A 27,289-nucleotide genomic window follows, 5' to 3' on the forward strand; every position below is an offset into this window, starting at 1 on the left:
CAGAAACGCCTATCTATTCCCCTTATAATTGAATCCCCTATCACTATCGCTCTCCCACTCTTTTTCCTGCCCTCCTGTGCAGCAGAGCCAGCCACGGTGCCATGAACTTGGCTGCTGCTGCCCTCCCCTGATGAGTCATCCCCCTCAACAGTACTCAAAGCGGTGTATCTGTTTTGCAGGGGGATGACCGCAGGGGACCCCTGCACTACCTTCCTTGCACTGCTCTTCCTGCTGGTCACCCATTCCCTATCTGGCTGTGGACCCTTTACCTGCAGTAAGACCAACTCGCTACATGTGCTAATCACATCATTCTCAGCATCGTGGATGCTCCAGAGTGAATCCATCCTCAGCTCCAATTCCGCAACGCGGTCTGTCAGGAGCTGGAGGCGGATACACTTCCCGCACACATTGTCGTCAGCCGGAAGTGTCCCTGAGTTCCCACATAGTACAGGAGGAGCATATCACGTGTCCGAGCTCTCCTGCCATGACTTAACCCTTCAATACACTTAATTTGGCGACAACAATGTTAACAGGTTACTTACTGATATAAAAAGAAAAAGAAAAGCTACTCACCAATCACCAGCCAATCACTTACCCCTTTGGCTGTGATGTCACCTTTTGATTTCTTTCTACTTTTTTGCTTTCTCTCCCAGCTGGAGCTGCACAAGCTCCGCCTTTGCACTCATGTCCCGCTGGGCCTCCCCACTCACGCTGGGCCTCTCCGACTCACGCTGGGCTTCTCCTACTCACGCTGGTCCTCTCCTACTCACGCTGGGCCTCTCCTACTCACGCTGGCCTTTTGTAGGTCTGGGATGCTGCCACTCCGCCTCTCGACCTCCCGCTGGTCCTCTCCTACTCACGCTGGTCCTCTCCTACTCACGCTGGGCATCTCCTACTCACGCTGGGCCTCTCCTACTCACGCTGGGCCTCTCCCACTCACGCTGGGCTTCTCCGACTCACCCTGGCCTTTTGTAGGCCTGGGATGCTGCCACTCCGCCTCTCGACCTCCCGCTGGGCCTCTCCTACTCACGCTGGGCCTCTCCTACTCACGCTGGGCCTCTCCGACTCACGCTGGGCTTCTCCGACTCACGCTGGGCTTTTGTAGACCTGGGACACTGCCACACAGCCTCTCGACCTCCGGCTGGTCCTCTCCTACTCACGCTGGGCCTCTCCTACTCACGCTGGGCCTCTCCGACTCACGCTGGGCTTCTCCGACTCACGCTGGGCTTTTGTAGACCTGGGACACTGCCACACAGCCTCTCGACCTCCCGCTGGTCCTCTCCTACTCACGCTGGGCCTCTCCTACTCACGCTGGGCCTCTCCGACTCACTCTGGGCTTCTCCAACTCACGCTGGCCTTTTGTAAACCTGGGACACTGCCACTCAGCCTCTCGACCTCCCGCTGGGCCTCTCCTACTCATGCTGGGCCTCTCCTACTCACGCTGGGCCTCTCCGACTCACGCTGGCCTTTTGTAGGCCTGGGATGCTGCCACTCCGCCTCTCGACCTCCCGCTGGGCCTCTCCTACTCACGCTGGGCCTCTCCTACTCACGCTGGCCTTTTGTAGGCCTGGGAACTGCCACTCAGCCTCTCGACCTCCCGCTGGTCCTCTCCTACTCACGCTGGGCCTCTCCGACTCACGCTGGCCTTTTGTAGGCCTGGGAACTGCCACTCAGCCTCTCGACCTCCCGCTGGGCCTCTCCTACTCACGCTGGGCCTCTCCTACTCACGCTGGGCCTCTCCTACTCACGCTGGGCCTCTCCGACTCACGCTGGGCTTCTCCGACTCACGCTGGGCTTTTGTAGACCTGGGACACTGCCACACAGCCTCTCGACCTCCCGCTGGTCCTCTCCTACTCACGCTGGGCCTCTCCTACTCACGCTGGGCCTCTCCGACTCACTCTGGGCTTCTCCGACTCACGCTGGCCTTTTGTAAACCTGGGACACTGCCACTCAGCCTCTCGACCTCCCGCTGGGCCTCTCCTACTCATGCTGGGCCTCTCCTACTCACGCTGGGCCTCTCCGACTCACGCTGGCCTTTTGTAGGCCTGGGATGCTGCCACTCCGCCTCTCGACCTCCCACTGGGCCTCTCCTACTCACGCTGGGCCTCTCCTACTCACGCTGGCCTTTTGTAGGCCTGGGAACTGCCACTCAGCCTCTCGACCTCCCGCTGGGCCTCTCCTACTCACGCTGGGCCTCTCCTACTCACGCTGGGCATCTCCTACTCACGCTGGCCTTTTGTAGGCCTGGGATGCTGCCACTCCGCCTCTCGACCTCCAGCTGGTCCTCTCCTACTCACGCTGGGCCTCTCCGACTCACGCTAGCCTTTTATAGGCCTGGGATGCTGCCACTCCGCCTCTCGACCTCCCGCTGGTCCTCTCCTACTCACGCTGGGCCTCTCCGACTCACGCTGGCCTTTTGTAGGCCTGGGAACTGCCACTCAGCCTCTCGACCTCCCGCTGGGCCTCTCCTACTCACGCTGGGCCTCTCCTACTCACGCTGGGCCTCTCCTACTCACGCTGGGCCTCTCCGACTCACGCTGGGCTTCTCCGACTCACGCTGGGCTTTTGTAGACCTGGGACACTGCCACACAGCCTCTCGACCTCCCGCTGGTCCTCTCCTACTCACGCTGGGCCTCTCCTACTCACGCTGGGCCTCTCCGACTCACTCTGGGCTTCTCCGACTCACGCTGGCCTTTTGTAAACCTGGGACACTGCCACTCAGCCTCTCGACCTCCCGCTGGGCCTCTCCTACTCATGCTGGGCCTCTCCTACTCACGCTGGGCCTCTCCGACTCACGCTTGCCTTTTGTAGGCCTGGGATGCTGCCACTCCGCCTCTCGACCTCCCGCTGGGCCTCTCCTACTCACGCTGGGCCTCTCCTACTCACGCTGGCCTTTTGTAGGCCTGGGAACTGCCACTCAGCCTCTCGACCTCCCGCTGGGCCTCTCCTACTCACGCTGGGCCTCTCCTACTCACGCTGGGCATCTCCTACTCACGCTGGCCTTTTGTAGGCCTGGGATGCTGCCACTCCGCCTCTCGACCTCCAGCTGGTCCTCTCCTACTCACGCTGGGCCTCTCCGACTCACGCTGGCCTTTTATAGGCCTGGGATGCTGCCACTCCGCCTCTCGACCTCCCGCTGGTCCTCTCCTACTCACGCTGGGCCTCTCCGACTCACGCTGGCCTTTTGTAGGCCTGGGAACTGCCACTCAGCCTCTCGACCTCCCGCTGGGCCTCTCCTACTCACGCTGGCCTTTTATAGGCCTGGGATGCTGCCACTCCGCCTCTCGACCTCCAGCTGGTCCTCTCCTACTCACGCTGGGCCTCTCCGACTCACGCTGGCCTTTTATAGGCCTGGGACACTGCCACTCCGCCTCTCAACCTCCCATCCAGCAGTTCTGGAACCAACTTGTCCATATGCACTGGTTACCAATCCCCAGTATGTATCGATAATGTATCTCACCAGTCTAATGTACTTGTCTCACAACTGAACTACAAATGTAATGCAAACTTGTTCTTCTGGACTTGAATGTATATGAATGCAATGAGCCTCCAGCATAATCCATATGTGGGGGGGGAAGAATGGAGTGGTCAGGGTCACACACAAACAGCAACCACCAGCACTCTACTGCCAACGAAACACCAACCACTCACCCAAGATAGAAACAACCCGCCAAGGGTCAACCAGATAGAGCTAAGCCCAGAGCACAGTCAATACAGAGGTGATTTACACTAAGGACTTGGGGAGAGTGATGTCATGTATCCTACATGACCACTGTTGGTACTATCACAAGGTGTGCTACCAGAAGGCACAGCAGTGGGAGAATTGTAGGTTACCTGTACAGGTGTGTCAGGCCCAGTATAAAAGGCAGGCCACCACTCTGGAGTTATCAATAAAGGACTAAGGTCACTACAGTTCAAGTACAACACACTGCCTCGTGGAGTCATTATCAGAGCATCTAAGGACATAACAGTATAAATATTCGCACACAAGCATTTTCCTCCTTCTCAGGAAGTGCAGATACTCTGAGGTCCGTGAAATATCAATGATTCGTGCAGGGATTTATTGAAGTGGTGGGATAAGTTGCTTATTCCATGGCAAAAAATGAGGTTATTTTACCTAAAAGGGCTGCTCCTGCTGAAGACATGTAGACCCATGCCACCACATATGTACTGCACGTACTTAGTCTCCAGACCTCAGTCTCCCCTCATTACGCTCTCTTTGACCACTTCAAATGCTGTCAAAGAAAATCCTAAATATCTGTTCATTGATATCTCCACAAATTAACAATTAATGGCTTATTTCTGCATTTTATTCTGCTGTAGCAACATTGTGTTTCCTTCAGTATTGGATTAGTTTAATTCTACTTTAATTTCGATAACCCACAGTTCCTATGAACCTGGCACCCATTGTTTGCGAGACTTTTTGGACACATTATTCATGCTTTCGGTACTGGACGGGCTGCTACAATCAATTCAATGTGAATTGGGGTGACCATTGGTCTCGTCTGAGGCTTGTATTGTGTCTTTGATTTTGTACTTACTGTCCAAGGTCAAGAGCACTATCTACAGTTAGACTGCTGTATGGATGTCAGCATTTATAGGATCTGGTTCATGGCTCTCTCGTCTTTTTCTGAAATGTAATTAATTCAGCTCTGTGATTGTGCGAGAGCTCTCAGTACTGGTATAATTCTGGTCATAACCATACCTGGTCTCATTCTGACATTAACCATACCTGATCTAATTCTGATGTTACCCATACCTGGTCTCATTCTGATGTTACCCATATCTGGTCTCATTCTGATGTTAACTATACCTGGTCTCATTCTGATGTTACCCATACCTGGTCTCATTCTGATGTTGCCCATATCTGGTCTCATTCTGATGTTAACTATACCTGGTCTCATTCTGATGTTAACCATACCTGGTCTTTGTTATGTATGTTAATGTATGTACTGTAACACTAGATCACTGACTGTACTTTCACACTGTATGCACCATACCTGTACCACCAGAGGGTGCTACTGGTGGAGACCTAAGGGTCACCTGCACACTGCAGGTGACCAAGTATAAAAGGGAGGTCACCTCTTGGTGTCCTCACTCAAGGAGCTGCAATAAATGGACTAAGGTCACTACACTTCAAGTACTATACCCTTACCTTGTGGAGTCGTTATTGGAGTACTTACATATACTACACCTGGTGACGAGGTTATGAATTTCCATGCACAACATGTCTAACCGAAGCAACTCCCAACAATTCGCTGATGGGGAAGATTGGGTTGCCTTTGTGGATCGTGAATGACCTGTCAGGAGACACACCGACCTCGCTGGCTGATAAGCACAGAGCCATCCTGCTCAGCAGTTGTGGGCCCAACGTCTACGGCCATGTCAAGGACCTGCTAGCCCCAGCGAAGACTTATGCAGAGCTCGTAACTATAATACAAGCCTCTTCGCGTCCCCCTCACAGCTCACACTGCCACCCAGTTTAGCGTCATCTGCAAACTTGGAGATATTACACTCAATTCCTTCATCCAAATCGTTAATGTATATTGTAAAGAGCTGGGGTCCCAGCACTGAGCCCTGCGGCACTCCACGAATCACTGTCTGCCATTCTGAAAAGGACCCATTTATCCCGACTCTCTGCTTCCTGTCTGCCAACCAGTTCTCTATCCACGTCAGTGGAAAAGCAATGGGAAACATTTAATGATCACATGGATGAACTTCAGCAATTGTACATCCCTGTCTGGAGTAAAAATAAAACGGGGAAGGTGGCTCAACTGTGGCTAACAAGGGAAATTAAGGATAGTGAATTCTACCATATTATGGTCACTTTTCCCCAAGGGGCCTCGCACAACAAGATTGCTAATTAGTCCCTTCTCATTACACACCACTCAGTCTAGGATGGCCAGCTCTCTAGTTGGTTCCTCGACATATTGGTCGAGAAAACCATCCCTAATACACTCCAGGAAATCCTCCTCCACTGCATTGCTACCAGTTAGGTTAGCCCAGTCAATTTGTAGATTAAAGTCCTCCATGATAACTGCTGTACCTTTATTACACACATCACTTATTTCTTGTTTGATGCTGTCCCCAACCTCACTACTACTGTTTGGTGGTCTGTACACAACTCCCACTAGCGTTTTCTGCCCTTTGGTATTCCGTAGCTCCACATCATCCAGGCTAATGTCCCTCCTTACTATTGCATTAATTTCCTCTTTAACCAGCAACACCACCCCGCCTCCTTTTCCTCTCTGCCTATCGTTCCTAAATGTTGAATACCCCTGGATGTTGAGTTCCCAGCCTTGGTCACCCTGGAGCCATGTCTCCGTGACGTCAATTACATCATATCCGTTAATTGCTGTCTGCTCAGTTAATTCATCCACCTTATTCCAAATACTCCTCGCATTGAGGCACAGAGCCTTCAGGCTTGTCTTTTTAACACACTTTGCCCCTTTAGAATTTTGCTGTAATGTGGACCTTTTTGTTTTTTGCCTTGGGTTTCTCTGCCCTCCACTTTTACTATTCTCCTTTCTATCCTTTGCTTCTGCCTCCATTTTATTTCCCTCTGTCTCCCTGCATAGGTTCCCATCCGCCTGCCATGTTAGTTTAACTCCTCTCCAACAGCACTAGCAAACACTCCCCCTAGGACATTGGTTCCGATCCTGCCCAAGTGCAGACTGTCCGGTTTGTACTGGTCCCACCTCCCCTAGAACCGGTTCCAACGTCCCAGGAATTTGAATCCCTCCCTTTTGCACCACTCCTCAAGCCACGTATTCATCTGGGCTATCCTGCGATTCCTACTCTGACTAGCACATGGCACGAGACCCTCGGTCCCCTAATATTTCCGCTACCCGAGGCAGACGACCTATTTGCGACCCTGGCTGGAGGAAAGATGTTCACCAAGTTGGACCTGAGCTTGGCCTACATGACGCAGGAGCTGGAGGAATCTTCGAAAGGCCTCACCTGCATCAACACGCACAAAGGTCTGTTCATGTATAACAGATGCCCGTTCGGGATTCGTTCGGCCGCGGCAATTTTCCAGTGGAACATGGAGAGTCTGCTAAAGTCAGTTCCACGCACCGTGGTTTTCCAGGACGACATACTGGTCACAGGTTGGGACACCATTGAACGCTTGAAGAATCTGGAAGAGGTTCTAAGTCGGCTAGATCACGTGGGTCTCAGGTTAAAATGCTCGAAGTGTGTTTTCCTGGCGCCAGAGGTCGAGTTCTTGGGAAGAAGAATCGCAGCAGACGGCATCAGACCCACTGACGCCAAGACGGAAGCCATCAAGGACGCGCCGAGACTGTGATGTATGTAGCACACAAATCACTGACTCCACACAGTCTGGTGTTGTAGGACTGCCGTGACCTTGGTCCTTTATTGTGTAACTCCAGAGTGCCTCTCAGGTGTGGTGGGCAGCCTTTTATACTCTGTCTTGCAGGTACTTTCGGTTCTCCCACCACAGCGCCCTCTGTGGCGCACCATTGTAACTATACATTTAATGTACCTGGACAATACATAACATCTCACTCCACCCACAGTTCCAAAAGCAAATTGTCGGTAATCTCGGCCTGGTTTGTCCTGGTTGATTTATGAGTGTGAGTGCATGACCATCCACTTCCCCCCCACCCTCCCCCTCCCACCCCATGTAGAGATTATGCTTGCGATCCAGTGCAAGCATGTGGTATTTGCAGTCCTTACATGGGTGATACAAGTACACAAACATAATCTCCAGTAGAAAGCAGGTACACATAGACCGTACATTAGTATGCGTTGAAGAGTTATATCAAAAGGTTGCAGGTACACTGCAACTCCACTGGTGTGGTGTGGTGACGGAATACTGCTCCTTTTTGCCCGAGGTAATGGGCTGCTCTGAGACAGGGTATGGCAACTGGTGCGTTGCCTTTTGCGGCTTGTCTGCAGCCGCTGAACCATTGCATAAATCACATAAAATCACAAATCGCATTAATCCATTAGTCATGTTAGTCACGGATCCATTAACGCTTTTAACTGTGCATTGTGATATTAACTCTTTTCACCAATCATCTCAATCATTTTAATCACAGTAATCATTTTAGTATCAAAATATGAACTCTTGTCATGAATCACGTCATCATACAAATCACAGTAATTATTTTGACTCACTCTTGCCCTTACAAAAGTCTCTTTGTGGTGACTGCCAACGGTGTCAGGCTCCTTTAAGACTCACGGGTACATTTCCCTTTTAAGACGCCATTTTGTTTTTTCCACGAGGTTTCTACTGGGCGCCGCCATTTTAGTTGCGCTGCTGGTGCCTGCCTGCTTCTCTCTGCAGAACTCTGCTGCCACAAGGCTCGCCGCCATCTTGAACTCGCTGTGCTGCTGCCTGCTCTCCCTCTCTCTCTCTGCAAACTGCTGGTGACCAAAGCGGCCCAGAAGAGCTCTCCGGCCACGGGCGGAGTGAAGAAGCCTCATCGCTACAGACCCGGCACCGTGGCTCTGAGGGAGATCCGCCGCTACCAGAAACCCACCGAGCTGCTGCCTGCTCTCCCTCTCTCCTCTCCAGCTCAGTCGGCGCTGCTGCTGGTTCCAGCGCCTCTTTCTCACTCTCAGACGTTGCAGGGGGGAGTCGACGGCCGCCGCTGCTCTGCCCAACCCCACACACGCTTCCTTCGCTGCCATCCCATCCCAAGGTGGAGGCCTGCTCTGCCTGTGAACATGGGGGACAGCGGCCTGTGAAGGAATGAAGTCTTCCAGCTCCCATGGACCTTCCCCATCCATCTCCTGCCGAGTAGCGTCAGCCCATTGCCTGCAATGATCCACAAAGGTAAACCGTGCGTCTCGCCCCCGTGAGATACCTGCACATCGCTCTGCCAAGAACAGGTATCAGTTCCTTGGTGTAGGTATGCAGCTTCGCCGTGACCAGGACCAGCTCGGGTCGTGCAGCTGGGTTGATCCACAGTTTATCAAACGTTTCCTGACTCATCAGCGACTGACCCGACCCCGTGTCCACTTCCACACTCACTGGGACTCCGTTAATCTTGACTTCCATAATCACTGGAGCCGAATCGTCGGGACACGTATACAGTCCAAACGCCTCATCTTCTTCTACCTGGGGCTGGGAGGCCCGTCGAGCCAAACTGCAATACTCCTCGCTGGACAGCAGATCATCTACCGTCTCCTCAGCCACACGGTGAGTCGTGTTTCTTTTACACATACGCTGAAGGTGGCCTTTCGTGTGGCAGGTATTGCACATATACTCCGCAAACCTGACCGGTGAGCCCCATGGCTTCCTCCACAGCGCCAGCATGGTGCTACTCGATTAGCCCCCCCTCAGCGGACTCTGAGTTCCAGGACCCTGGGCAGAGCCATGTTCTGCAGTTTTGTCCATGGTGGGGGCTATCCTGTGGACAGTGCCTGTGTGGATCATCTGCTTGGTGCTGCAAGTCGAGGTCATATATGCCTGGCTGATGGTGATGGCTTGCTTCAGGCTGACTGTAGGTTCAATGGATAGCAGCTTGTGAAGGAGACCTTCATGGCCAATCCCTATAACAAAAACATCTTGCAACGCCTCGTCAAGGTGCATGCCAAAATCGCACGGCGCCGCGAGTCTCCTGAGGTCTGCAGCATATTTGGTGACATCCTGGCCCTCAGGTCTGCAGTGGTGGTAAAATTTGTGCCTGGCCGGTTTTAGTTGGTTACGAATGTGTTCAATCAGCTCCTCATATGACTTGTCCTTGGCGCTCATATCGCTATTCTCAGACAGCAAAGGGATTAACACCAATGCTTCTGCCCACACTGCCCATACAACTATGTAATCCGCCACAGACCAGGCACAGAGAACTGCGCTGATGCTCTCAGTCGGCTACCATTGCCCACCACCGGGGTGGAAATAGCACAGCCTGCAGACTTGTTCATGGTGATGGATGCATTCGAAAATGAAAAGTCACCCATTACGGCCCGCCAGATCAGGACTTGGACCAGCGAGGATCCTTTACTGTTCCTGGTAAAAAAACTGTGTCCTCCATGGGAGCTGGTCCAGCGTCCCAGCAGAGATGCAGGAAGAGATTAAGCCATTCCACAGGCGCAAAGACAAAATGTCCATACGGGCGGACTGTCTTTTGTAATCGCGTGGTCTTGCCCATAAAGGCAGAGAAACGTTCATACGTAACCTACACAGCACCCATCCAGGCATTGTAATGATGAAAGCTATAGCCAGATCCCATGTGTGGTGGCCTGGCATCGACTCAGATTTAGAGTCATGCGTGCGCCAGTGCAACACTTGCTTTTAACTGAGCAATGCACCCAGAGAAGCACTGCTAAGTTTGTGGTCGTAGCCCTTCAAACTGTCTAGGATCCTATGCATTTCTAGGCAAAATGTTCTTGGTTGTTGTAGAGGCTGATTCAAAATGGATTGAGTGTGTAATAATGTCTGTAAGCACGTCCACTGCCACCATCGAAAACCTACGAGTCATGTTTGCCACACACGGCCTGCCTGATGTCCTTGTCAGCGACAATGGGCCGTGTTTCACTAGCGCTGAATTCAAGGAATTCATGACCCGCAATGGGATCAAGCATGTCCCATCTGCCCCGTTCAAGCCCGCATCCAACGGCCAGGCAGAACGGGCAGTCCAAACCATCAAATAAAGCTTGAAACGCATGTCGGAAGGCTCCCTATAGATCCGACTGTCCCGAGTGCTGCTCAGCTACCGCACCAGACCCCACTCGCTCACCGGGGTTCCTCCAGCCGAGCTGCTCATGAAAAGGGTGCTCAAAACAAGGCTCTCTCTTGTCCACCCTGATCTCCATGATCACGTCGAGGGCAGGCGGCATCAACAAAGCATGTACCATGATCGCGCAAACTTGTCACGCGATATTGAGATCAATGACCCTGTATTTGTACTCAATTATGGACATGGTCCCAAATGGCTTGCTGGCACTGTCATAGCCAAAGAAGGGAGTAGGGTGTTTCAGGTCAAATTGACCAATGGACTAACATGCAGAAAGCATTTGGACCAAACCAAATTGCAGTTCACTAACAGCTAAGAGCAACCCGAAGAGGACACCACCAACTTTGACCCTCCAACACACACACAAGTGGCAACCGACATCACGGCTGACCATGAAGCCGAACTCACTGACCCCAGCAGCACGGCAAGGCCAGCGGCCCAGCAGCCCAGTGAAGAACCAACCAACTCACCCACACTTGCATTTGTACCGAGACGATCGACAAGGGAACGAAAAGCCCCAGATCGTCTCACCCTGTAAATAAGTGTATTATTGACTTTGGGAGGGAGTGATGTTATGTATGTAACCCTTGGCAACCTGTATCACACCACCATCAGAGGGCCTACCTGTTGGAGTCCCAAGGGATCCCAGCATCCCTTGGGAGCACTGTATATAAGCAGGCCACCCACGCTGTACCTGCACTCTGGAGTCTAATTAAAGGAGCTAAGGTCACACTTACTCATTGCATTCTTTATTATGAACATAATAGGAACAATATGGGTTATTAAATTACAGCCACCATGGATTTGATAAAGGCAAATCGTGTCTGACAAACTTGACTCAGTTTTTTAATGAAATAATCGAGAAGGGTTATGGCAATAGTGCGGTTGATGTGGTGCACATCAAAAGACGTTTGAACAAGTCCCATGTAATAGACCTGTTAGTAAAATTGAATCCGTCGGCACTAACTGGGCTGTGGCAGCATAGTAGCAAAGTGGGTCAGGGCAGAAAACAGAGAGTAGAGGTGAACAGTAGTTTTTCACACCGGAAGCAAGTGTACAGTGTTCTCCAACAGGTGGCAGTATTAGAACATAAGAATTAGGAACAGGAGTAGGCCATCTAGCCCCTCGAGCCTGCTCCGTATTATATTAGGACCACTGCTGTTTATATATATATATATATTAATAACCTGGAATTTGGTGCACGTGGCATCATTTCAAAACTTGCTGACGATACGAATCTCGGATAGGTAGTAAACAGTGAGAAAGGTAACAGCAGACTTCAGGAGGGCATAAACAGACTGGTTAAATGGCAGATGACATTTAATGCAGAGACATGTGGTGTGACACAGTTTGGCTGGAAGAATAAAAGGCAAAATAAAGTAAAGCTTACAATTTTAAAGGGGATTCTGGAACAGGGAGGCCTGGGGGTTTGCGTACAGAGTGGCAGAATAATTTGAGAAGGCTGTTAAAAAACATACGGGATTGTTTTGATTTCTAAATAGATACATACAAATGCAAGGAAGTTGTGCTGAACATTTATAAAACACATGTTAGGACTCAGTATGATGTCTAATTCTGTGCAGCACACGTTCGCAAGTATGTTCAGCTCTTCAATAGGGTGCAGAGGAGATTTACAACAACAGTAGCAGGGATGAGCTGCTTTCTGGATGGAACTGTTGCAGTCTGTTTGACTCCCCTAATCTACGTGGATAAATAGTCACTTTCAGTCCTTCTCTGGTATCCCGTGCTCAGCACTCGCCTGGATTAGTTAGTAGTCAGACTCCTAGTAATATTGAGGGGTAATTTTCTTCAACGTCCTGAGGATATTAATCAAACCAACACATTTATTTATGTCCGGTATCTGAATCAATATAATTTGGATTAATCTATTCGGCTGATCCAACACTCCCTACTGTTTGGGTAAATAAATGTTCATCAGTTTAGCAGTTTTTAAAACTATTTCTCATTTGCCGCACAGATTGTTTTGTCAGCTCACAGTTCCTCGATTCACTTGAAGTAGTTTGTTGGTCAGTAAACTCATTGACTTTCCCTCAACTCCTGTCGATTTTTTCTCCTCTCTTTTTTCCCAGTGCGACTAAATTCTCGTTTCCCTTTGATTTCAGTCCACAAAGGGTTATGTGGTAACCGTTATCCTGTCCTTTCTGTGTACCGAGACCGAGGGATCCCCTGGGTATTTTCATCTTTTTGTGTTGTTCCAGATTTACAACATTAACAGTTGTATCCATGTGTTTCTCTTCTGTAACATTCTCTGATTCTAAGCTCGGATATCCTGCCAGTACTGTGATGTTTAAACAATCCAAACTCACTCTGTGTCCCTCCCACTCACCCGATGTTCTTGACCACTGAAATGCCTCGTGTATGTTAACAACGAGCTGACTCCATCCACCCCTTCTTCCATCGCCTGTTCCAGTCTGTCCCAGTAGAATTTCGTCAACTCCAACAGCTGGGAATCGCTGCAATGTGTCAAGAACTCTCTGATTGTAGAGTTCGGATCTGTGAACACAAATGGAGAAAAGGAAACAAGGAAACACATTGTTGCCATTCTATCCGGGCAGCTACTCTGCTCTTGTACCAAACAGCTGAAACCTCCTGTGAACCACATTATCAAACACCTTCTGAAAAACCATATACACCCCCATATGCTACATCCCATCGATCCATATCGTCACTTCTTAAATACATGGTGAAAATTTGTCAAACACGACTTGTCTACTGCCAATTCCTTCCAGCCTCCCCTCATGATCCCCTCAAATTTAACTAATTCAACCTCAAATTACGATTCGAGGAATCGGCCCATAACTGCCATGGATTAATTATTCTAGCTACCTGATTTATCCTCTCTCCTTTCTCCAACAAAGACGTGACTTGGGCTCCTTCAAAGCTCAAGTATATTATTTATATCTAAAGAGGATTGAATAATTATCCTCAGAGTCTCTCCTATCTCCTCAGTGACTTCCTTTAACAGCTTTGATATGCCCTTACTATACAGTATAAATGCACACGAGGCCCATACTTGAGAGAAGGTCACTCTGTGACCAGTTACCTTTATTACCAAGACCTCAAGTGATGAAGGTGGGTGGAGCTTCCCCTTGTATACCTGAAAGTCCAGGTTAGGAGTGTCTCCCACAAGTTCACCCCCTTGTGGTCAATGTTCTCAAGGTGTACAACTTAGGTCAGCTGATACATGGGTTACAATGATAGTTGAATACATGACATCACCTCCCCCCCCAAAGTCTTATTGGGATCACAGGTTAAGTCTCTCTGGTGGTTTACGCTCCCTTGTAGAGCGCCTGAGTTGGGGCTCCGGTTGTTGGGCGCTGGCCTGAGTGTCTGCTGTTTGCGGTGCCTCAGGCCTGTCCGGATTGCCCAGTGACTGGGCTCTCCTCCACTTGGTTCCGGTGTTCGGTAACCTGTGGTGGAGTAAACTCTATGTCGTGTTCTTCCTCTGCTTCTTCTATGGGGTTGCTGAACCTCCTTTTAGATTTGTCCATTGGTAAGTTTAACTACCAAAACCCTATTCCCCTCTTTGGCAATCACAGTGCCTGCAAGCCTTTTGGGCCCTGCAGCATAATTAAGGACATCAATAGATCGCGCCCTCGCATACCTGTCATGGTAGTCACATTGTGACTGACGCCTGCTCTCAACAATTTCTTTCATAGTAGGGTGTATAAGGGTTTTGAGCGTCCTTTTCATTCGCAGCTCTGCGGGTGGAACCCCTGTGAGCGAGTGTGGTCGGGATCTATTGGCCAACAGGAGGCGTGATAAGCGGCTTTGTAGGGAACCCCCTTGGATTCTGAGCATCCCCTGTTTGATTATCTGCACTGCTTGTTCTGCCTGGATTATGAGGCCGGCTTGAACGGTGCTGTTCTGACATGGTTAATTCCATTGCCTGCCATGAAGTCCTTGAATTCAGTGCTTGTGAAGCATGGGCCATTGTCGCTGACCAAAACATCCGGTAGACCATGGGCGGCGAACATTGCCCGTAGACTTTCTACCGTAGCAGAGGATGTGCTTGAACTTAAAAAGACACTCTCAATCCATTTGGAGTAGGCGTCTACTACAACCAATAACATTTTTCCCATGAAAGGATCTGTGTAGTCCACATGGATGCGTGACCATGGCTTGGCGGGCCAGGATCAGGGGCTAAGGGGGGGGCTTCCCTGGGTGCATTGCCCAGCTGAGCACACGTGTTGCACCTGCGAACACAAAGTTCCAGATCTGCATCTATCCCTGGCCACCAAACGTGTGACCTGGCAATTGCCTTCATCATGACAATGCCCGGGTGCCCATTGTGGAGTTCTCTGATAAACACCTCTCTGCCCATCTGGGGCATGACTACACGGTTTCCCCACAGTAGGCAATCGGCCTGAATCGAGAGTTCATCCTTGCGCCTGTGAAATGGTTTAAACTCCTCAGGGCATGCCCCATACGTGGCTGCCCAGTCCCCATTCAGGACACATTTCTTAACTAGAGACAGTAGCGGGTCTTTATTTGTCCAGACTTTAATCTGATGGGCTGTCACAGGTGAGCCTTCGCTTCCGAAAGCTTCAATAGCCATGACCATCTCAGCATCATGCTCAGTTGCCCCCTCAATGGTGGCTAGTGGGAGCCTGCTGAATGCATTGGCGCAGTTTTCAGTGCCCGGTCTGTGCTGAATGGTATAGTCATAGGCGGCTAACATGAGTGCCCACCTCTGTATGTGGGCTGATGCATTCGCATTTATGGCCTTGTTGTCGGCCAAAAGGGACGTTAGGGGTTTGTGACCTGTCTCCAGCTCAAATTTCCTGCCAAACAGGTACTGGTGCATCTTTTTTACTGCATATACACATGCTAGCGCTTCCTTTTCTACCATCCCGTAGCCCCTTTCTGCCTGGGACAGACTTCTGGAGGCATAAGCTATCGGCTGTAACTGACCCTTGGCATTGACATGCTGCAACACACACCCGACACCATAGGACGACGCATCGCACGTTAACACAAGTTTCTTACACGGGTCATATAATGTTGTTTGTTGGATCATAACAAATTGCGTGCTCTATTAAAAGCCCTTTCCTGGCTGTCCCCCCAGACCCATTCGCGACCTTTGCATAGGAGCACGTGTAGCGGCTCTAACAGTGTGCTCAATTTGGGAAGAAAGTTACCAAAATAGTTCAGGAGCCCCAGGAACGAACGCAGCTCCGTCGTGTTACAGGGTCTGGGTGCTCTCTGGATCGCTTCCGTTTTGGAGCAGTAGGTCTGATCCCATCTGCTGCTACCCTCCTCCCCAAGAATTCTACCTCTGGAGCTAAGAAAACGCACTTCGCCTTTTTCAGTCACAGCCCTACCCGGTCCAGTCTGCGTAGCACCTCCTCTGTTCTTCAGTATCGCGACCCGTGATGAGGATGTTGTCTTGAAAAACCACCGTCCCTGGAATCGACTTGAGGAGGTTTTGCATATTTCGTTGGAAGATCGCGGCGCCCAAACGAATCCCGAACGGACATCTGTTGTACTCAAACAACCCCTTGTGTGTCGTGATGGTGGTCAGCTTCTTCGACTCACTCGCCAGCTCCTGGGTCATGTAAGCTGAGGTCAGGTCCAATTTTGAAAAATGTTTGCCACCGGATAGCGTCGCAAAGAGGTCCTCCGCTCTCGGTAGCGGGTACTGGTCTTGGAGTGACACCCGATTGTAATCGCCTTGTAATCACCACATATCCTGACCGACCCATCCGCCTTGAGCACTGGCACAATCGGGCTCGCCCAGTAACTGAATTCGACTGGTGAGATGATGCCTTCCCTCAGCAGGCGGTCTAATTCGCATTCTATCTTTTCCTGTATCACGCACGGCACCGCTCTGGCCTTGTGGTGTACTGGCCTGGAGTCCGGGTTTATGTGAATCACTACCTTGGCCCTCATGAAAGTGCCGATGCCGGGTTGAAATAATGAGTCAAATTTGTCCAGGATTTGTGAGCATGATACTCGCTCCACAGAAGAAATTGCATTGACATCGCCCCATTTCGAGTTCATGACAGCAAGCCAGCTCCTCCCCAATAGTGCGGGACCGTCCACCAGGACAATCCAGAGTGGCAACCCGTTCTTCGAATCTTTGTGGGTCACGACTACCGTGGCGCTGCCTAGCACCGGAATGATCTCCTTTGTATATGTCTGTAGCTGTGCGTCAATTGGCAATAATTTTGGCCTCCTGGCCTTGGACACCCACAACCTTTCAAACTGTTTGATACACATCAGGGACTGGCTGGCCCCCGTGTCTAGCTCCATTAATACTGGGATGCCATTGAGGAGCACTTTCATCATTATCGGTAGCGTCCTGGGTTATGAACTGTATATGTGCTCCATATGAACTCGCTGAACTTCAGCTTCCAGCGATTTCCCCCAGTATTCATTTGGCCTCATAGGGCTTACATCAGGCCCGTCCTCCTCATACATCAACCTGGCTCCAGGCTTCCAGGCTTCCTGCACATATGCGCCAAGTGACCGCTGACGTTACAGTTTCTGCAGGTATATTGCTGATACCTGCAAGCTCTGGCTGGGTGTTTGCCTCCACACCTCCAGCATGGAGGCCCCGTTGTTGGAAACATAAGGTCCATTACCAGTCGATCATCTCTGACTGTCTCTGTAACTGTCCTTAAGTGCACCATTAACAGGTGTTGATGGCCCTATTACTGGCCGCATTGTCCATTGCGATGGCATGAATCGCCGTTCAGCTAGCCATTGTCTTTGTTGAATTCCCCCTTTGGGTTCGACTGCATGCTGGGGCATGTCCGATTGCCCTTGTCTGCCTAGAGAATTGTGTGCCGCGTTAACAATGTTGACTCCCTGGTCGTTTGCCGCATTTGAGCCAAGATTTTTGCCATAAATAATTCTGGTCGCTTCCTCCCCTGAGATAAATATCTGGGCTATCAGAGCCATCGCTTCCAAGGTCAAGTCTTTGGTCTCAATCAGTTTCCTGAAAACCCCAGCGTGCCCGATGCCCTCAATAAAAAAGTCTCGCAGCATCTCCGCTCTGCATGCATCTGGGAACTTACATAGGCTCGCCAGTCGCCGGAGATCTGCCACGAAGTCTGGAACGCTTTGCCCTTCTCGCCGCCGGTGCATGTAAAACCGGTGTCTCGCCATGTCCATGCTGCTCGCCGTTTTAAGGTGTTCCCCGATCAACTTACTGAGCTCTTCGAACGTCTTGTCCATCGGCTTCTCTGGCGCTAGAAGGTCCTTCATCAGGGAGTACGTTCTGGATCCACAAACCATCAGGAGATGAGCCCTGCGTTTGTCGGCCCAATCCTGTCCCAACCATTCCTTAGTGACAAAAATTTGCTGTAGTCGCACAATAAAGTCGTCCCAATCATCACCAACACAGTACCTCTCTTCTGTGCTGCTAGTGGCCATGCTCGCGTGGTTTAAATCCCAGTTTCTCGTCGCCAATGATATGTCTTTACAGTATAAATGCACACGAGGCCCATACTTGAGAGAAGGTCACTCTGTGACCAGTAACCTTTATTACCAAGACCTCAAGTGATGAATGTGGGTGGAGCTTCCCCTTTTATACCTGAAAGTCCAGGTTAGGAGTGTCTCCCACAAGTTCACCCCCTTGTAGTCAATGTTCTCAAGGTGTACAACTTAGGTCAGCTTATACATGGGTTACAATGATAGTTGAATACATGACAAATTTGGGGTGTGTTATAATTGGGTCCAGTGACTTATCCACCTTGGCTATTTTTTCAGGTCTAACTCCTTCTGTACAGCTGACTGTATGGTCCCACATCCTCCTCCGTATCTCGTCAAAACTTCACCCTCCCACTTCATCCCAAGTCCAACATTGATTATTTTATTAATCCGGACGTTTTATATTATCCGCTTGTTAGGTTTCATATTCCCTTTTAACCGCCACCACCCTATCTCCATTTTCAACTTCATACTATACGTTTTACATTCATCGTGCTTTCCTGCAGTATTGAGTGCTCTGAGGTTTATTTTGGTGCAGATACAAACCCGTTATTAATACAGTCGGCCACAACCACTTTCTCTCTTGAGTGATAATGTTCGAATCAGGAAACGTTTGCTCCGAGTCCTCCACACACCCAAGACACGTTGCATGGCCACTCGGCCCATCACTGGTGCTTTTAACTTTCAAATTTGTTTCAAATAATTTTTGTATTCACAAAAGAAACATTCAGTCGATGTTTGTTTAAATGCGCACTCTCTGTTCCTTTATCTTAAAACTAATTAAGTGTCTTTATCTCTCACTACTTCAGAATCTCCCTCTTTTTCCTGCTAATACCTTTCACTGCTTCACACAACTTCTGTTGCAGCTCCAACAGTTTTATCAATTCCGCTCTTTAGTCTCAGGTCCGGATATTTCCCACCCTACAGTCGTTTCACCTGACACATTCCCACTGCTCCATTCACCTTTTCTGTGAAACCATTGTTGGCTAGATCAGATCGCGGCCACCCTTCCCTTCTCCCTGAACCCACTCTAGTGTCCGAAGGACATGAACCCTTGGCCCCTGCTCTAGCCCTGCAGCAGCACCTTGACCGCTGCCAAATTTCCCTCCTCATGCCGTCCAGTGCAAAACAACACCCCGAGCTTGAGGCCTTGTTTGCAATCTATTGCCTGACGTTCAATCCCCTCAACATCGCCCTTGTACCAGGGAAGTGTCCTAGACCCAACTATCTTCCGCAGTTTCATCAATGACATTCACTCCATCATACGGTCAGAAGTGGGGATGTTCGCTGATGATCGCAAGGTGCTCGGCTACATTCGCAATTCCTCCGATGGTCAAGCAGCCCATGCCCGCATGCAGCAACACCTGGTCAACACTGGGGTTCAGCTGATAAGTGGCAAATAATACAAAAGCATCGGCCAATGACCATCCTCAACAAGAGAGAGCATAACAGCCTCTCATTGACATAATGGCAATACCATTGTCAAGTCCATCACATCACAATCCTGGGGTTATTACAGTTGACCAGAAATAGAACTAGACCAACCTGACTACTATGTGTGCGGGAAGTGTGTTCAGCTGCAGCTCATGACAGACCACATGATGGCACTGGAGCTGCAGATGTACTCACTCTGGAGCATGCGCGATGCTGAGAATGTTGTGGATAGCACATTTAGTGAGTTGGACACAGCGCAGGTAAGGGTTAGGACAGATAGTGAATGGGTGACCAAGAGACAAGGCAAGTGCAGGAGTCCCCTGCGGTCATCTCCCTCAAAAACAGATATACCATTTTGGATACTGTTGGGGAAGATGACTTACCAGGGGAAGGCACCAACAGCCAGGTTCATGGCACCATGGGTGGCTCTGCTGCACAGAACGGCGTGAAAAAGAGTGGGAGAGCTATAGTAATAGGGAACTATATTGTAAGGGGAATAGATAGGAGTTTCTGCGGCCGCAACCGAGACTTCAGGATGGTATGTCGCCTCCCTGGTGCAAGGGTCAAGGATGTCTCAGAGCGGCTGCACAGCATTCTGGAGAGGGAGGGTGAACAGCCAGTTGTCGTGGTACATGTAGGTACCAACGATATAGGTAAGAAGTGGAAAGAGGTCCTACAAGCTGAATTTAGGGAGCTAGGCGTTAAATTAAAAAGTAGGACCTCAAAGGTAGTAATCTCTGGATTGCTACCAGTGCCATGTGCTAATCAGAGTAGAGGGAGCAGGATAGTTAGAATAAATACGTGGCTTGAGCAGTGGTGCAAGAGGGAGGGATTCAAATTCTTGGGACATTGGAACCAGTTCTGGGGGAAGTGGGACCTGTACAAAAGGGACGGTCTGCACTTGGGCAGGATTGGAACTGATGTCTTGGGGGTAACATTTGCTAATGCAGTTCGGGAGTGTTTAAACTAATATGGCAGGGGGATGGGAACCTATGCAGCAAGACAGGGCAAAGTAATATGGAGTCAGAAACAGATGGTAGAAAGGTAAAAAGCAATAGTGGAAGGCTGAGACAAAAAGGGCCACACTACATCATAATTCTAAAAGGACAAAGGGTGTTAAAAAAACAAGCCTGAAGGCTTTGTGTCTTAATGCAAGGAGTATCCATAATAAGGTGGATGAATTAACTGTGCAAATAGATGTTAACAGATATAATGTGATTGGGATTACAGAGACGTGGCTCCAGGATGATCAGTCTGGGAACTCAACATCCAAGGGTATTCAACATTCATGAAGGATAGAATAAAAGGAAAAGGAGGTGGGGTAGCATTGCTGGTTAAAGAGGAGATTAGTGCAATAGTTAGGAAGGACAATAGCTTGTATGATGTGGAATCTATATGGGTAGAGCTGCAGAACACCAAGGGGCAAAAAACGTTAGTGGGAGTTGTGTACAGACCTCCTAATAGTAGTAGTGATGTTGGGGAGGGCATCAAACAGGAAATTAGGGGTGCATGCAATAAAGGTGCAGCAGTTATCATGGGTGACTTTAATATGCATATAGATTGGGCTAACCAAACTGGAAGCAATACGGTGGAGGAGGATTTCCTGGAGTGCATAAGGGATGGTTTTCTAGACCACTATATCGAGGAACCAACAAGGGGGGAGGCCATCTTCGACTGGGTGTTGTGTAATGAGAGAGGATTAATTAGCAATCTCGTTGTGTGAGGCCCCTTGGGGAAGAGTGATCATAATATGGTAGAATTCTACATTAGGATGGAGAATGAAACAATTAATTCAGAGACCATGGTCCAGAACTTAAAGAAGGGTAACTTTGAAGGTATGAGATGTGAATTGGCTAGGATAGATTGGAGAATGATACTTAAGGGGTTGACAGTAGATAGATATATAAAGAGAAAAAGGTTAGTAAAGACAAACGTAGGTACCCTGCAGTCAGAATCAGGGGAAGTCATAATGGGGAACAAAGAAATGGCAGACCAATTGAACAAGTACTTCCCACCACCGATGTCAGGCTAACCGGTCTATAATTACCCGTTTTTTCTCTCCCTCCTTTTTTAAAAGTAGTGTTACATTAGCTATCCTCCAGTCCATAGGAACTGATCCAGAGTCGATAGAATGTTGGAAAATGATGACCAATGCATCCACCATTATCTACAAGCCACTCTACAATGCTCTCTATCTGCCCAGACAAATGCAGTTGCAACAACACTGAAGAAGCTTGACATCAGCCAGGTTAATCAGTCTGCTTGATCGACACCTTGTCCATTGGGTTAAACGTTCACTCCTTCCACCATTGACGTACCGTGGCTATAGTGTGTTGTCTATGGGATGCACTGCAGCAACTCAGCAAGCCATCTTCGAAAGCACCTCCCAAACCCTCAACATCTGCCAAATCGAACGATAAGGGTAGCAGGTGCACAGGAGCACGAACACCTTCGATTTCCCCTGAAAATCGCAGACCATCCTAACCTGGAGATATATCGCCACTCCTTCATTGTCCCAATGTCTAAACCGCAGAACTCCTACCGAAGAGCAGTGAGGCAGCACTTTCACCCCGTGGACTGCAACGGTTCAAGAAGGTGGCCCAGCACCAACTAATCAAGGGCAATTAGGAATGGGCAATAAATGCTGTCCTGGCCAGCAACACGCACGTCCAAAATTCATTGGGAAAACCTAATTTTGTTATTGGTTTTGACCGGGAATATTGCCCATCCCTAATTGCCCTTGAGTAGTTGGTGCTGGGCCACCTTCTTGAACCGTTGCAGTCCACGGGGTGAAAGTGCTGCCTCACTGCTCTTCGGTAGGAGTTCTGCGATGTTCCTTGTTTTTGAAGAAGTTCCAATATGTTCTTTCCTCTGGCACCAGAAACAATCTGCTCTGTATAGAATCAAACACTTCTTTAGTTTTCCTATTCCTGTGGGAAACTGCTCTGAACCTTCTGAGAGCAACACACGGGGTGGCCTCCTGCTCCCTGATGTCACACTGTTGCTCAGGAAGACCCTCCTCTGAGTCACTATCTCTATCCACCTTACACGCCCCAATACCAGGTATCTATTGGGCAGTTCCAGTACTCAGTTTCCCCACCTCACTGTCTCTATCCACCTTACACTCCCCAATACCAGGTATCTATTGGGCAGTTCCAATACTCAGGGACTCCCTCCACCTCACTGTCACTACCCACCTTACACTCCCCAATACCAGGTATCTATTGGGCAGTTCCAATACTCAGGGACTCCCTCCACCTCACTGTCACTATCCACCTTACACTCCCCAATACCAGGTATCTATTGGGCAGTTCCAGTACTTAGTTCCCCCACCTCACTGTCACTACCCACCTTACACTCCCCAATACCAGGTATCTATTGGGCAGTTCCAGTACTTAGTTCCCCCACCTCACTGTCACTACCCACCTTACACTCCCCAATACCAGGTATCTATTGGACAGTTCCAGTACTCAGTTCCTCCACCTCACTGTCACTACCCACCTTACACTCCCCAATACCAGGTATCTATTGGACAGTTCCAATACTCAGTTCCTCCACCTCACTGTCTCTATCCACCTTACACTCCCCAATACCAGGTATCTATTGGGCAGTTCCAGTACTCAGTTCCCCCACCTCACTGTCACTACCCACCTTACACTCCCCAATACCAGGTATCTATTGGGCAGTTCCAGTACTCAGGGACTCCACCTGTGACTGCGCTGCCCCTCTAGATGGTCACTCACTTCCCTCTCTCTACTCAGCCCCTGTCCTGTCCCCTCTTCCTATGTGAGCTGTACGTTCATGGAAAATGATATGGACCCTTTGTCAGGTCAGAAATTCTAACTCAAAAGAATTTTATGAACCTACCTGTGTCCATTCTCGATGAAGATTTTGGAACTTCTCCCCTGTTTGGACCCTCAGACATGGCGGTGACTGGCGTGCCCAGATTCTGATGCTCTGTAATAAATATAACATTAATAGGAGGAGTAGACAGGAATATTCGACAGAGATGGAGAATGTTGCCTTGTTAAACATGATATCCAGTCCCTCCTCCCCCATCAGTACAACAGCTGTTAACTCTGGGATGGAGCATTTCCCGAGTGTTACGATGAACTCTCCACACCAGGTGTGACACAGACAGCTGCTCAGTGAAATCCAGTGAGTCCCGCTGTTCTACACAACCCAGTTCCCCATGGGCTCCCATCAGCTGAGACTCAGCACTGGGGCCGCCCAGTGGGGAGATTTACTCACAGTGCAGGCCCAAGCCAGCCTTATTCCTGAGGTAGAGAATATTCTGCAGGGAAATGGTCATTGATGTATTAAATTATCCTTCACTCGTTTTTACACAGTCCGATGATGTTGTATTATTTTTATTCACAGATTTGTGTTCAATAATTTTCATTTGTTGAGTTTTGATTTAAAATTCTAGTAGTTTACGAATATGGTATTTAGTCACATACACAAATGGTGTGATCGCTGTGGTCTCTATGGGCAGTGATATTATGCGTGTGTTTATGAAGGTGGTGAAGAAGGCAAATGGTATATTGGCCTTCATAGCTAGGGGATTTGAGTATAGGAGCAGGAAGGTCTTACTGCAGTTGTACAGGGCCTTGGTGAGGCCACACCTGGAATATTGTGTTCAGTTTTGGTCTCCTAATCTGAGGAAGGACGCTCTTGCTATTGAGGGAGTGCAGCGAAGGTTCACCAGACTGATTCCCAGGATGGCAGGACTGACATATGAGGAGAGACTGGATCAACTGGGCCTTTATTCACTGGAGTTTAGAAGGATGAGAGGGAATCTCATACATATAAAATTCTGACGGGACTGGACAGGTTAGATGCAGGAAGAATGTTTCCGATGTTGGGGAAGTCCAGAACCAGGGGTCACAGTCTAAGGATAAGGGGTAAGCCATTTAGAACTGAGATGAGGAGAAACTTCTTCACTCAGAGAGTTGTTAACCTGTGGAATTCCCTACTGCAGAGAGTTGTTGATGCCAGTTCATTGGATATATTCAAGAGGGAGTTAGATATGGCCCTTGCATCTAAAGGGATCAAAGGGTATGGAGAGAAAGCAGGAAAGGGGTACTGAGGGAATGATCAGCCATGATCTTATTGAATGGTGGTGCAGGCTCGAAGGGCCGAATGGCTGACTCCTGCACCTATTTTCTATGTTTCTGTGTGACTTGGCTGATGCTTCTATTTGAATGTATTTACCTTATGGTGTCAGCACCTGATTAATGAGCAGTCCCCCGCCACAAAACATTCACTGCAGCTCCGCCACGATCTTTTGCCGCTTATCTGCCCCGATCTTCCCGCTCCTTCACTGTACCTGGGCCCCACCAATGTTCCTGCCCACGCTCCAAACAGCGACCTGGGTTTTGTTTTGTGACGGAGGAGTGGTGAGAGATTGTGGCGGTGGTGCGAATGTTTGTGACAGAGGAGTGGTGAGAGATCGTGGCGGAGATGCGAATGTTTGTGACGGAGCGGTGAGAGATCGTGGCGGTGGTGCGAATGTTTGTGACGGAGGAGTGGTGAGAGATCATGGCGGAGATGCGAATGTTTGTGACGGAGGAGCGGTGAGAGATCGTGGCGGAGGTGCGAATGTTTGTGACGGAGCGGTGAGAGATCGTGGCGGTGGTGCGAATGTTTGTGAAGGAGCGGTGAGAGATCGTGGCGGAGATGCGAATGTTTGTGACGGAGGAGCGGTGAGAGATCGTGGCGGAGGTGCGAATGTTTGTGAAGGAGCGGTGAGAGATCATGGCGGAGATGCGAATGTTTGTGACGGAGGAGCGGTGAGAGATCGTGGCGGAGATGCGAATGTTTGTGACGGAGGAATGGTGAGAGATCGTGGCGGAGATGCGAATGTTTGTGACAGAGGAGCGGTGAGAGATCGTGGCGGAGGTGCGAATGTTTGTGACGGAGCGGTGAGAGATCGTGGCGGAGATGCGAATGTTTGTGACGGAGTGGTGAGAGATCGTGGCGGAGGTGCGAATGTTTGTGACGGAGTGGTGAGAGATCGTGGCGGAGGTGCGAATGTTTGTGACAGAGGAGCGGTGAGAGATCGTGGCGGAGGTGCGAATGTTTGTGACAGAGGAGCGGTGAGAGATCGTGGCGGAGATGCGAATGTTTGTGACAGAGGAGCGGTGAGAGATCGTGGCGGAGGTGCGAATGTTTGTGACAGAGGAGCGGTGAGAGATCGTGGCGGAGGTGCGAATGTTTGTGACGGAGGAGCGGTGAGAGATCGTGGCGGAGGTGCGAATGTTTGTGACGGAGGAGCGGTGAGAGATTGTGGCGGAGATGCGAATGTTTGTGACGGAGGAGCGGTGAGAGATCGTGGCGGAGGTGCGAATGTTTGTGACGGAGGAGCGGTGAGAGATCGTGGCGGAGGTGCGAATGTTTGTGACGGAGCGGTGAGAGATCGTGGCGGTGGTGCGAATGTTTGCGACGGAGCGGTGAGAGATCGTGGCGGAGGTGCGAATGTTTGCGACGGAGCGGTGAGAGATCGTGGCGGAGGTGCGAATGTTTGTGACGGAGCGGTGAGAGATCGTGGCGGAGGTGCGAATGTTTGTGACGGAGCGGTGAGAGATCGTGGCGGAGCTGCGAATGTTTGTGACGGAGCGGTGAGAGATCGTGGCGGAGATGCGAATGTTTGTGACGGAGGAGCGGAGAGAGATCGTGGCGGAGATGCGAATGTTTGTGACGGAGGAGTGGTGAGAGATCGTGGCGGTGGTGCGAATGTTTGTGACGGAGCGGTGAGAGATCGTGGCGGAGATGCGAATGTTTGTGACGGAGTGGTGAGAGATCGTGGCGGAGGTGCGAATGTTTGTGACAGAGGAGCGGTGAGAGATCGTGGCGGAGATGCGAATGTTTGTGACAGAGGAGCGGTGAGAGATCGTGGCGGAGGTGCGAATGTTTGTGACAGAGGAGCGGTGAGAGATCGTGGCGGAGGTGCGAATGTTTGTGACGGAGCGGTGAGAGATCGTGGCGGAGATGCGAATGTTTGTGACGGAGTGGTGAGAGATCGTGGCGGAGGTGCGAATGTTTGTGACGGAGTGGTGAGAGATCGTGGCGGAGGTGCGAATGTTTGTGACAGAGGAGCGGTGAGAGATCGTGGCGGAGGTGCGAATGTTTGTGACAGAGGAGCGGTGAGAGATCGTGGCGGAGATGCGAATGTTTGTGACAGAGGAGCGGTGAGAGATCGTGGCGGAGGTGCGAATGTTTGTGACAGAGGAGCGGTGAGAGATCGTGGCGGAGGTGCGAATGTTTGTGACGGAGGAGCGGTGAGAGATCGTGGCGGAGGTGCGAATGTTTGTGACGGAGGAGCGGTGAGAGATTGTGGCGGAGATGCGAATGTTTGTGACGGAGGAGCGGTGAGAGATCGTGGCGGAGGTGCGAATGTTTGTGACGGAGGAGCGGTGAGAGATCGTGGCGGAGGTGCGAATGTTTGTGACGGAGCGGTGAGAGATCGTGGCGGTGGTGCGAATGTTTGCGACGGAGCGGTGAGAGATCGTGGCGGAGGTGCGAATGTTTGCGACGGAGCGGTGAGAGATCGTGGCGGAGGTGCGAATGTTTGTGACGGAGCGGTGAGAGATCGTGGCGGAGGTGCGAATGTTTGTGACGGAGCGGTGAGAGATCGTGGCGGAGCTGCGAATGTTTGTGACGGAGCGGTGAGAGATCGTGGCGGAGATGCG

General features: G+C 50.2%; 1 protein-coding gene across 1 annotated transcript in view; it reads right to left on the reverse strand.

Moving 5' to 3' along the window:
- LOC139228318 (NACHT, LRR and PYD domains-containing protein 3-like) overlaps positions 1–17,909 on the reverse strand; it is a 75,983-nt gene extending 58,074 nt beyond the window's left edge. The window contains exons 1-2 of the mRNA XM_070859504.1: positions 17,885–17,909; positions 13,054–13,220 (exon numbers count right to left, since the gene is read on the reverse strand). Of these exons, the coding sequence (XP_070715605.1) occupies positions 13,054–13,220; positions 17,885–17,909 (192 nt within the window). The remainder of the gene's footprint in view (positions 1–13,053; positions 13,221–17,884) is intronic.
- Between the last annotated feature and the right edge of the window lie 9,380 nt (positions 17,910–27,289).

Source organism: Pristiophorus japonicus, chromosome 2 (genome assembly GCF_044704955.1).
Source record: "Pristiophorus japonicus isolate sPriJap1 chromosome 2, sPriJap1.hap1, whole genome shotgun sequence".
Lineage (NCBI taxonomy): Eukaryota > Metazoa > Chordata > Chondrichthyes > Pristiophoridae > Pristiophorus > Pristiophorus japonicus.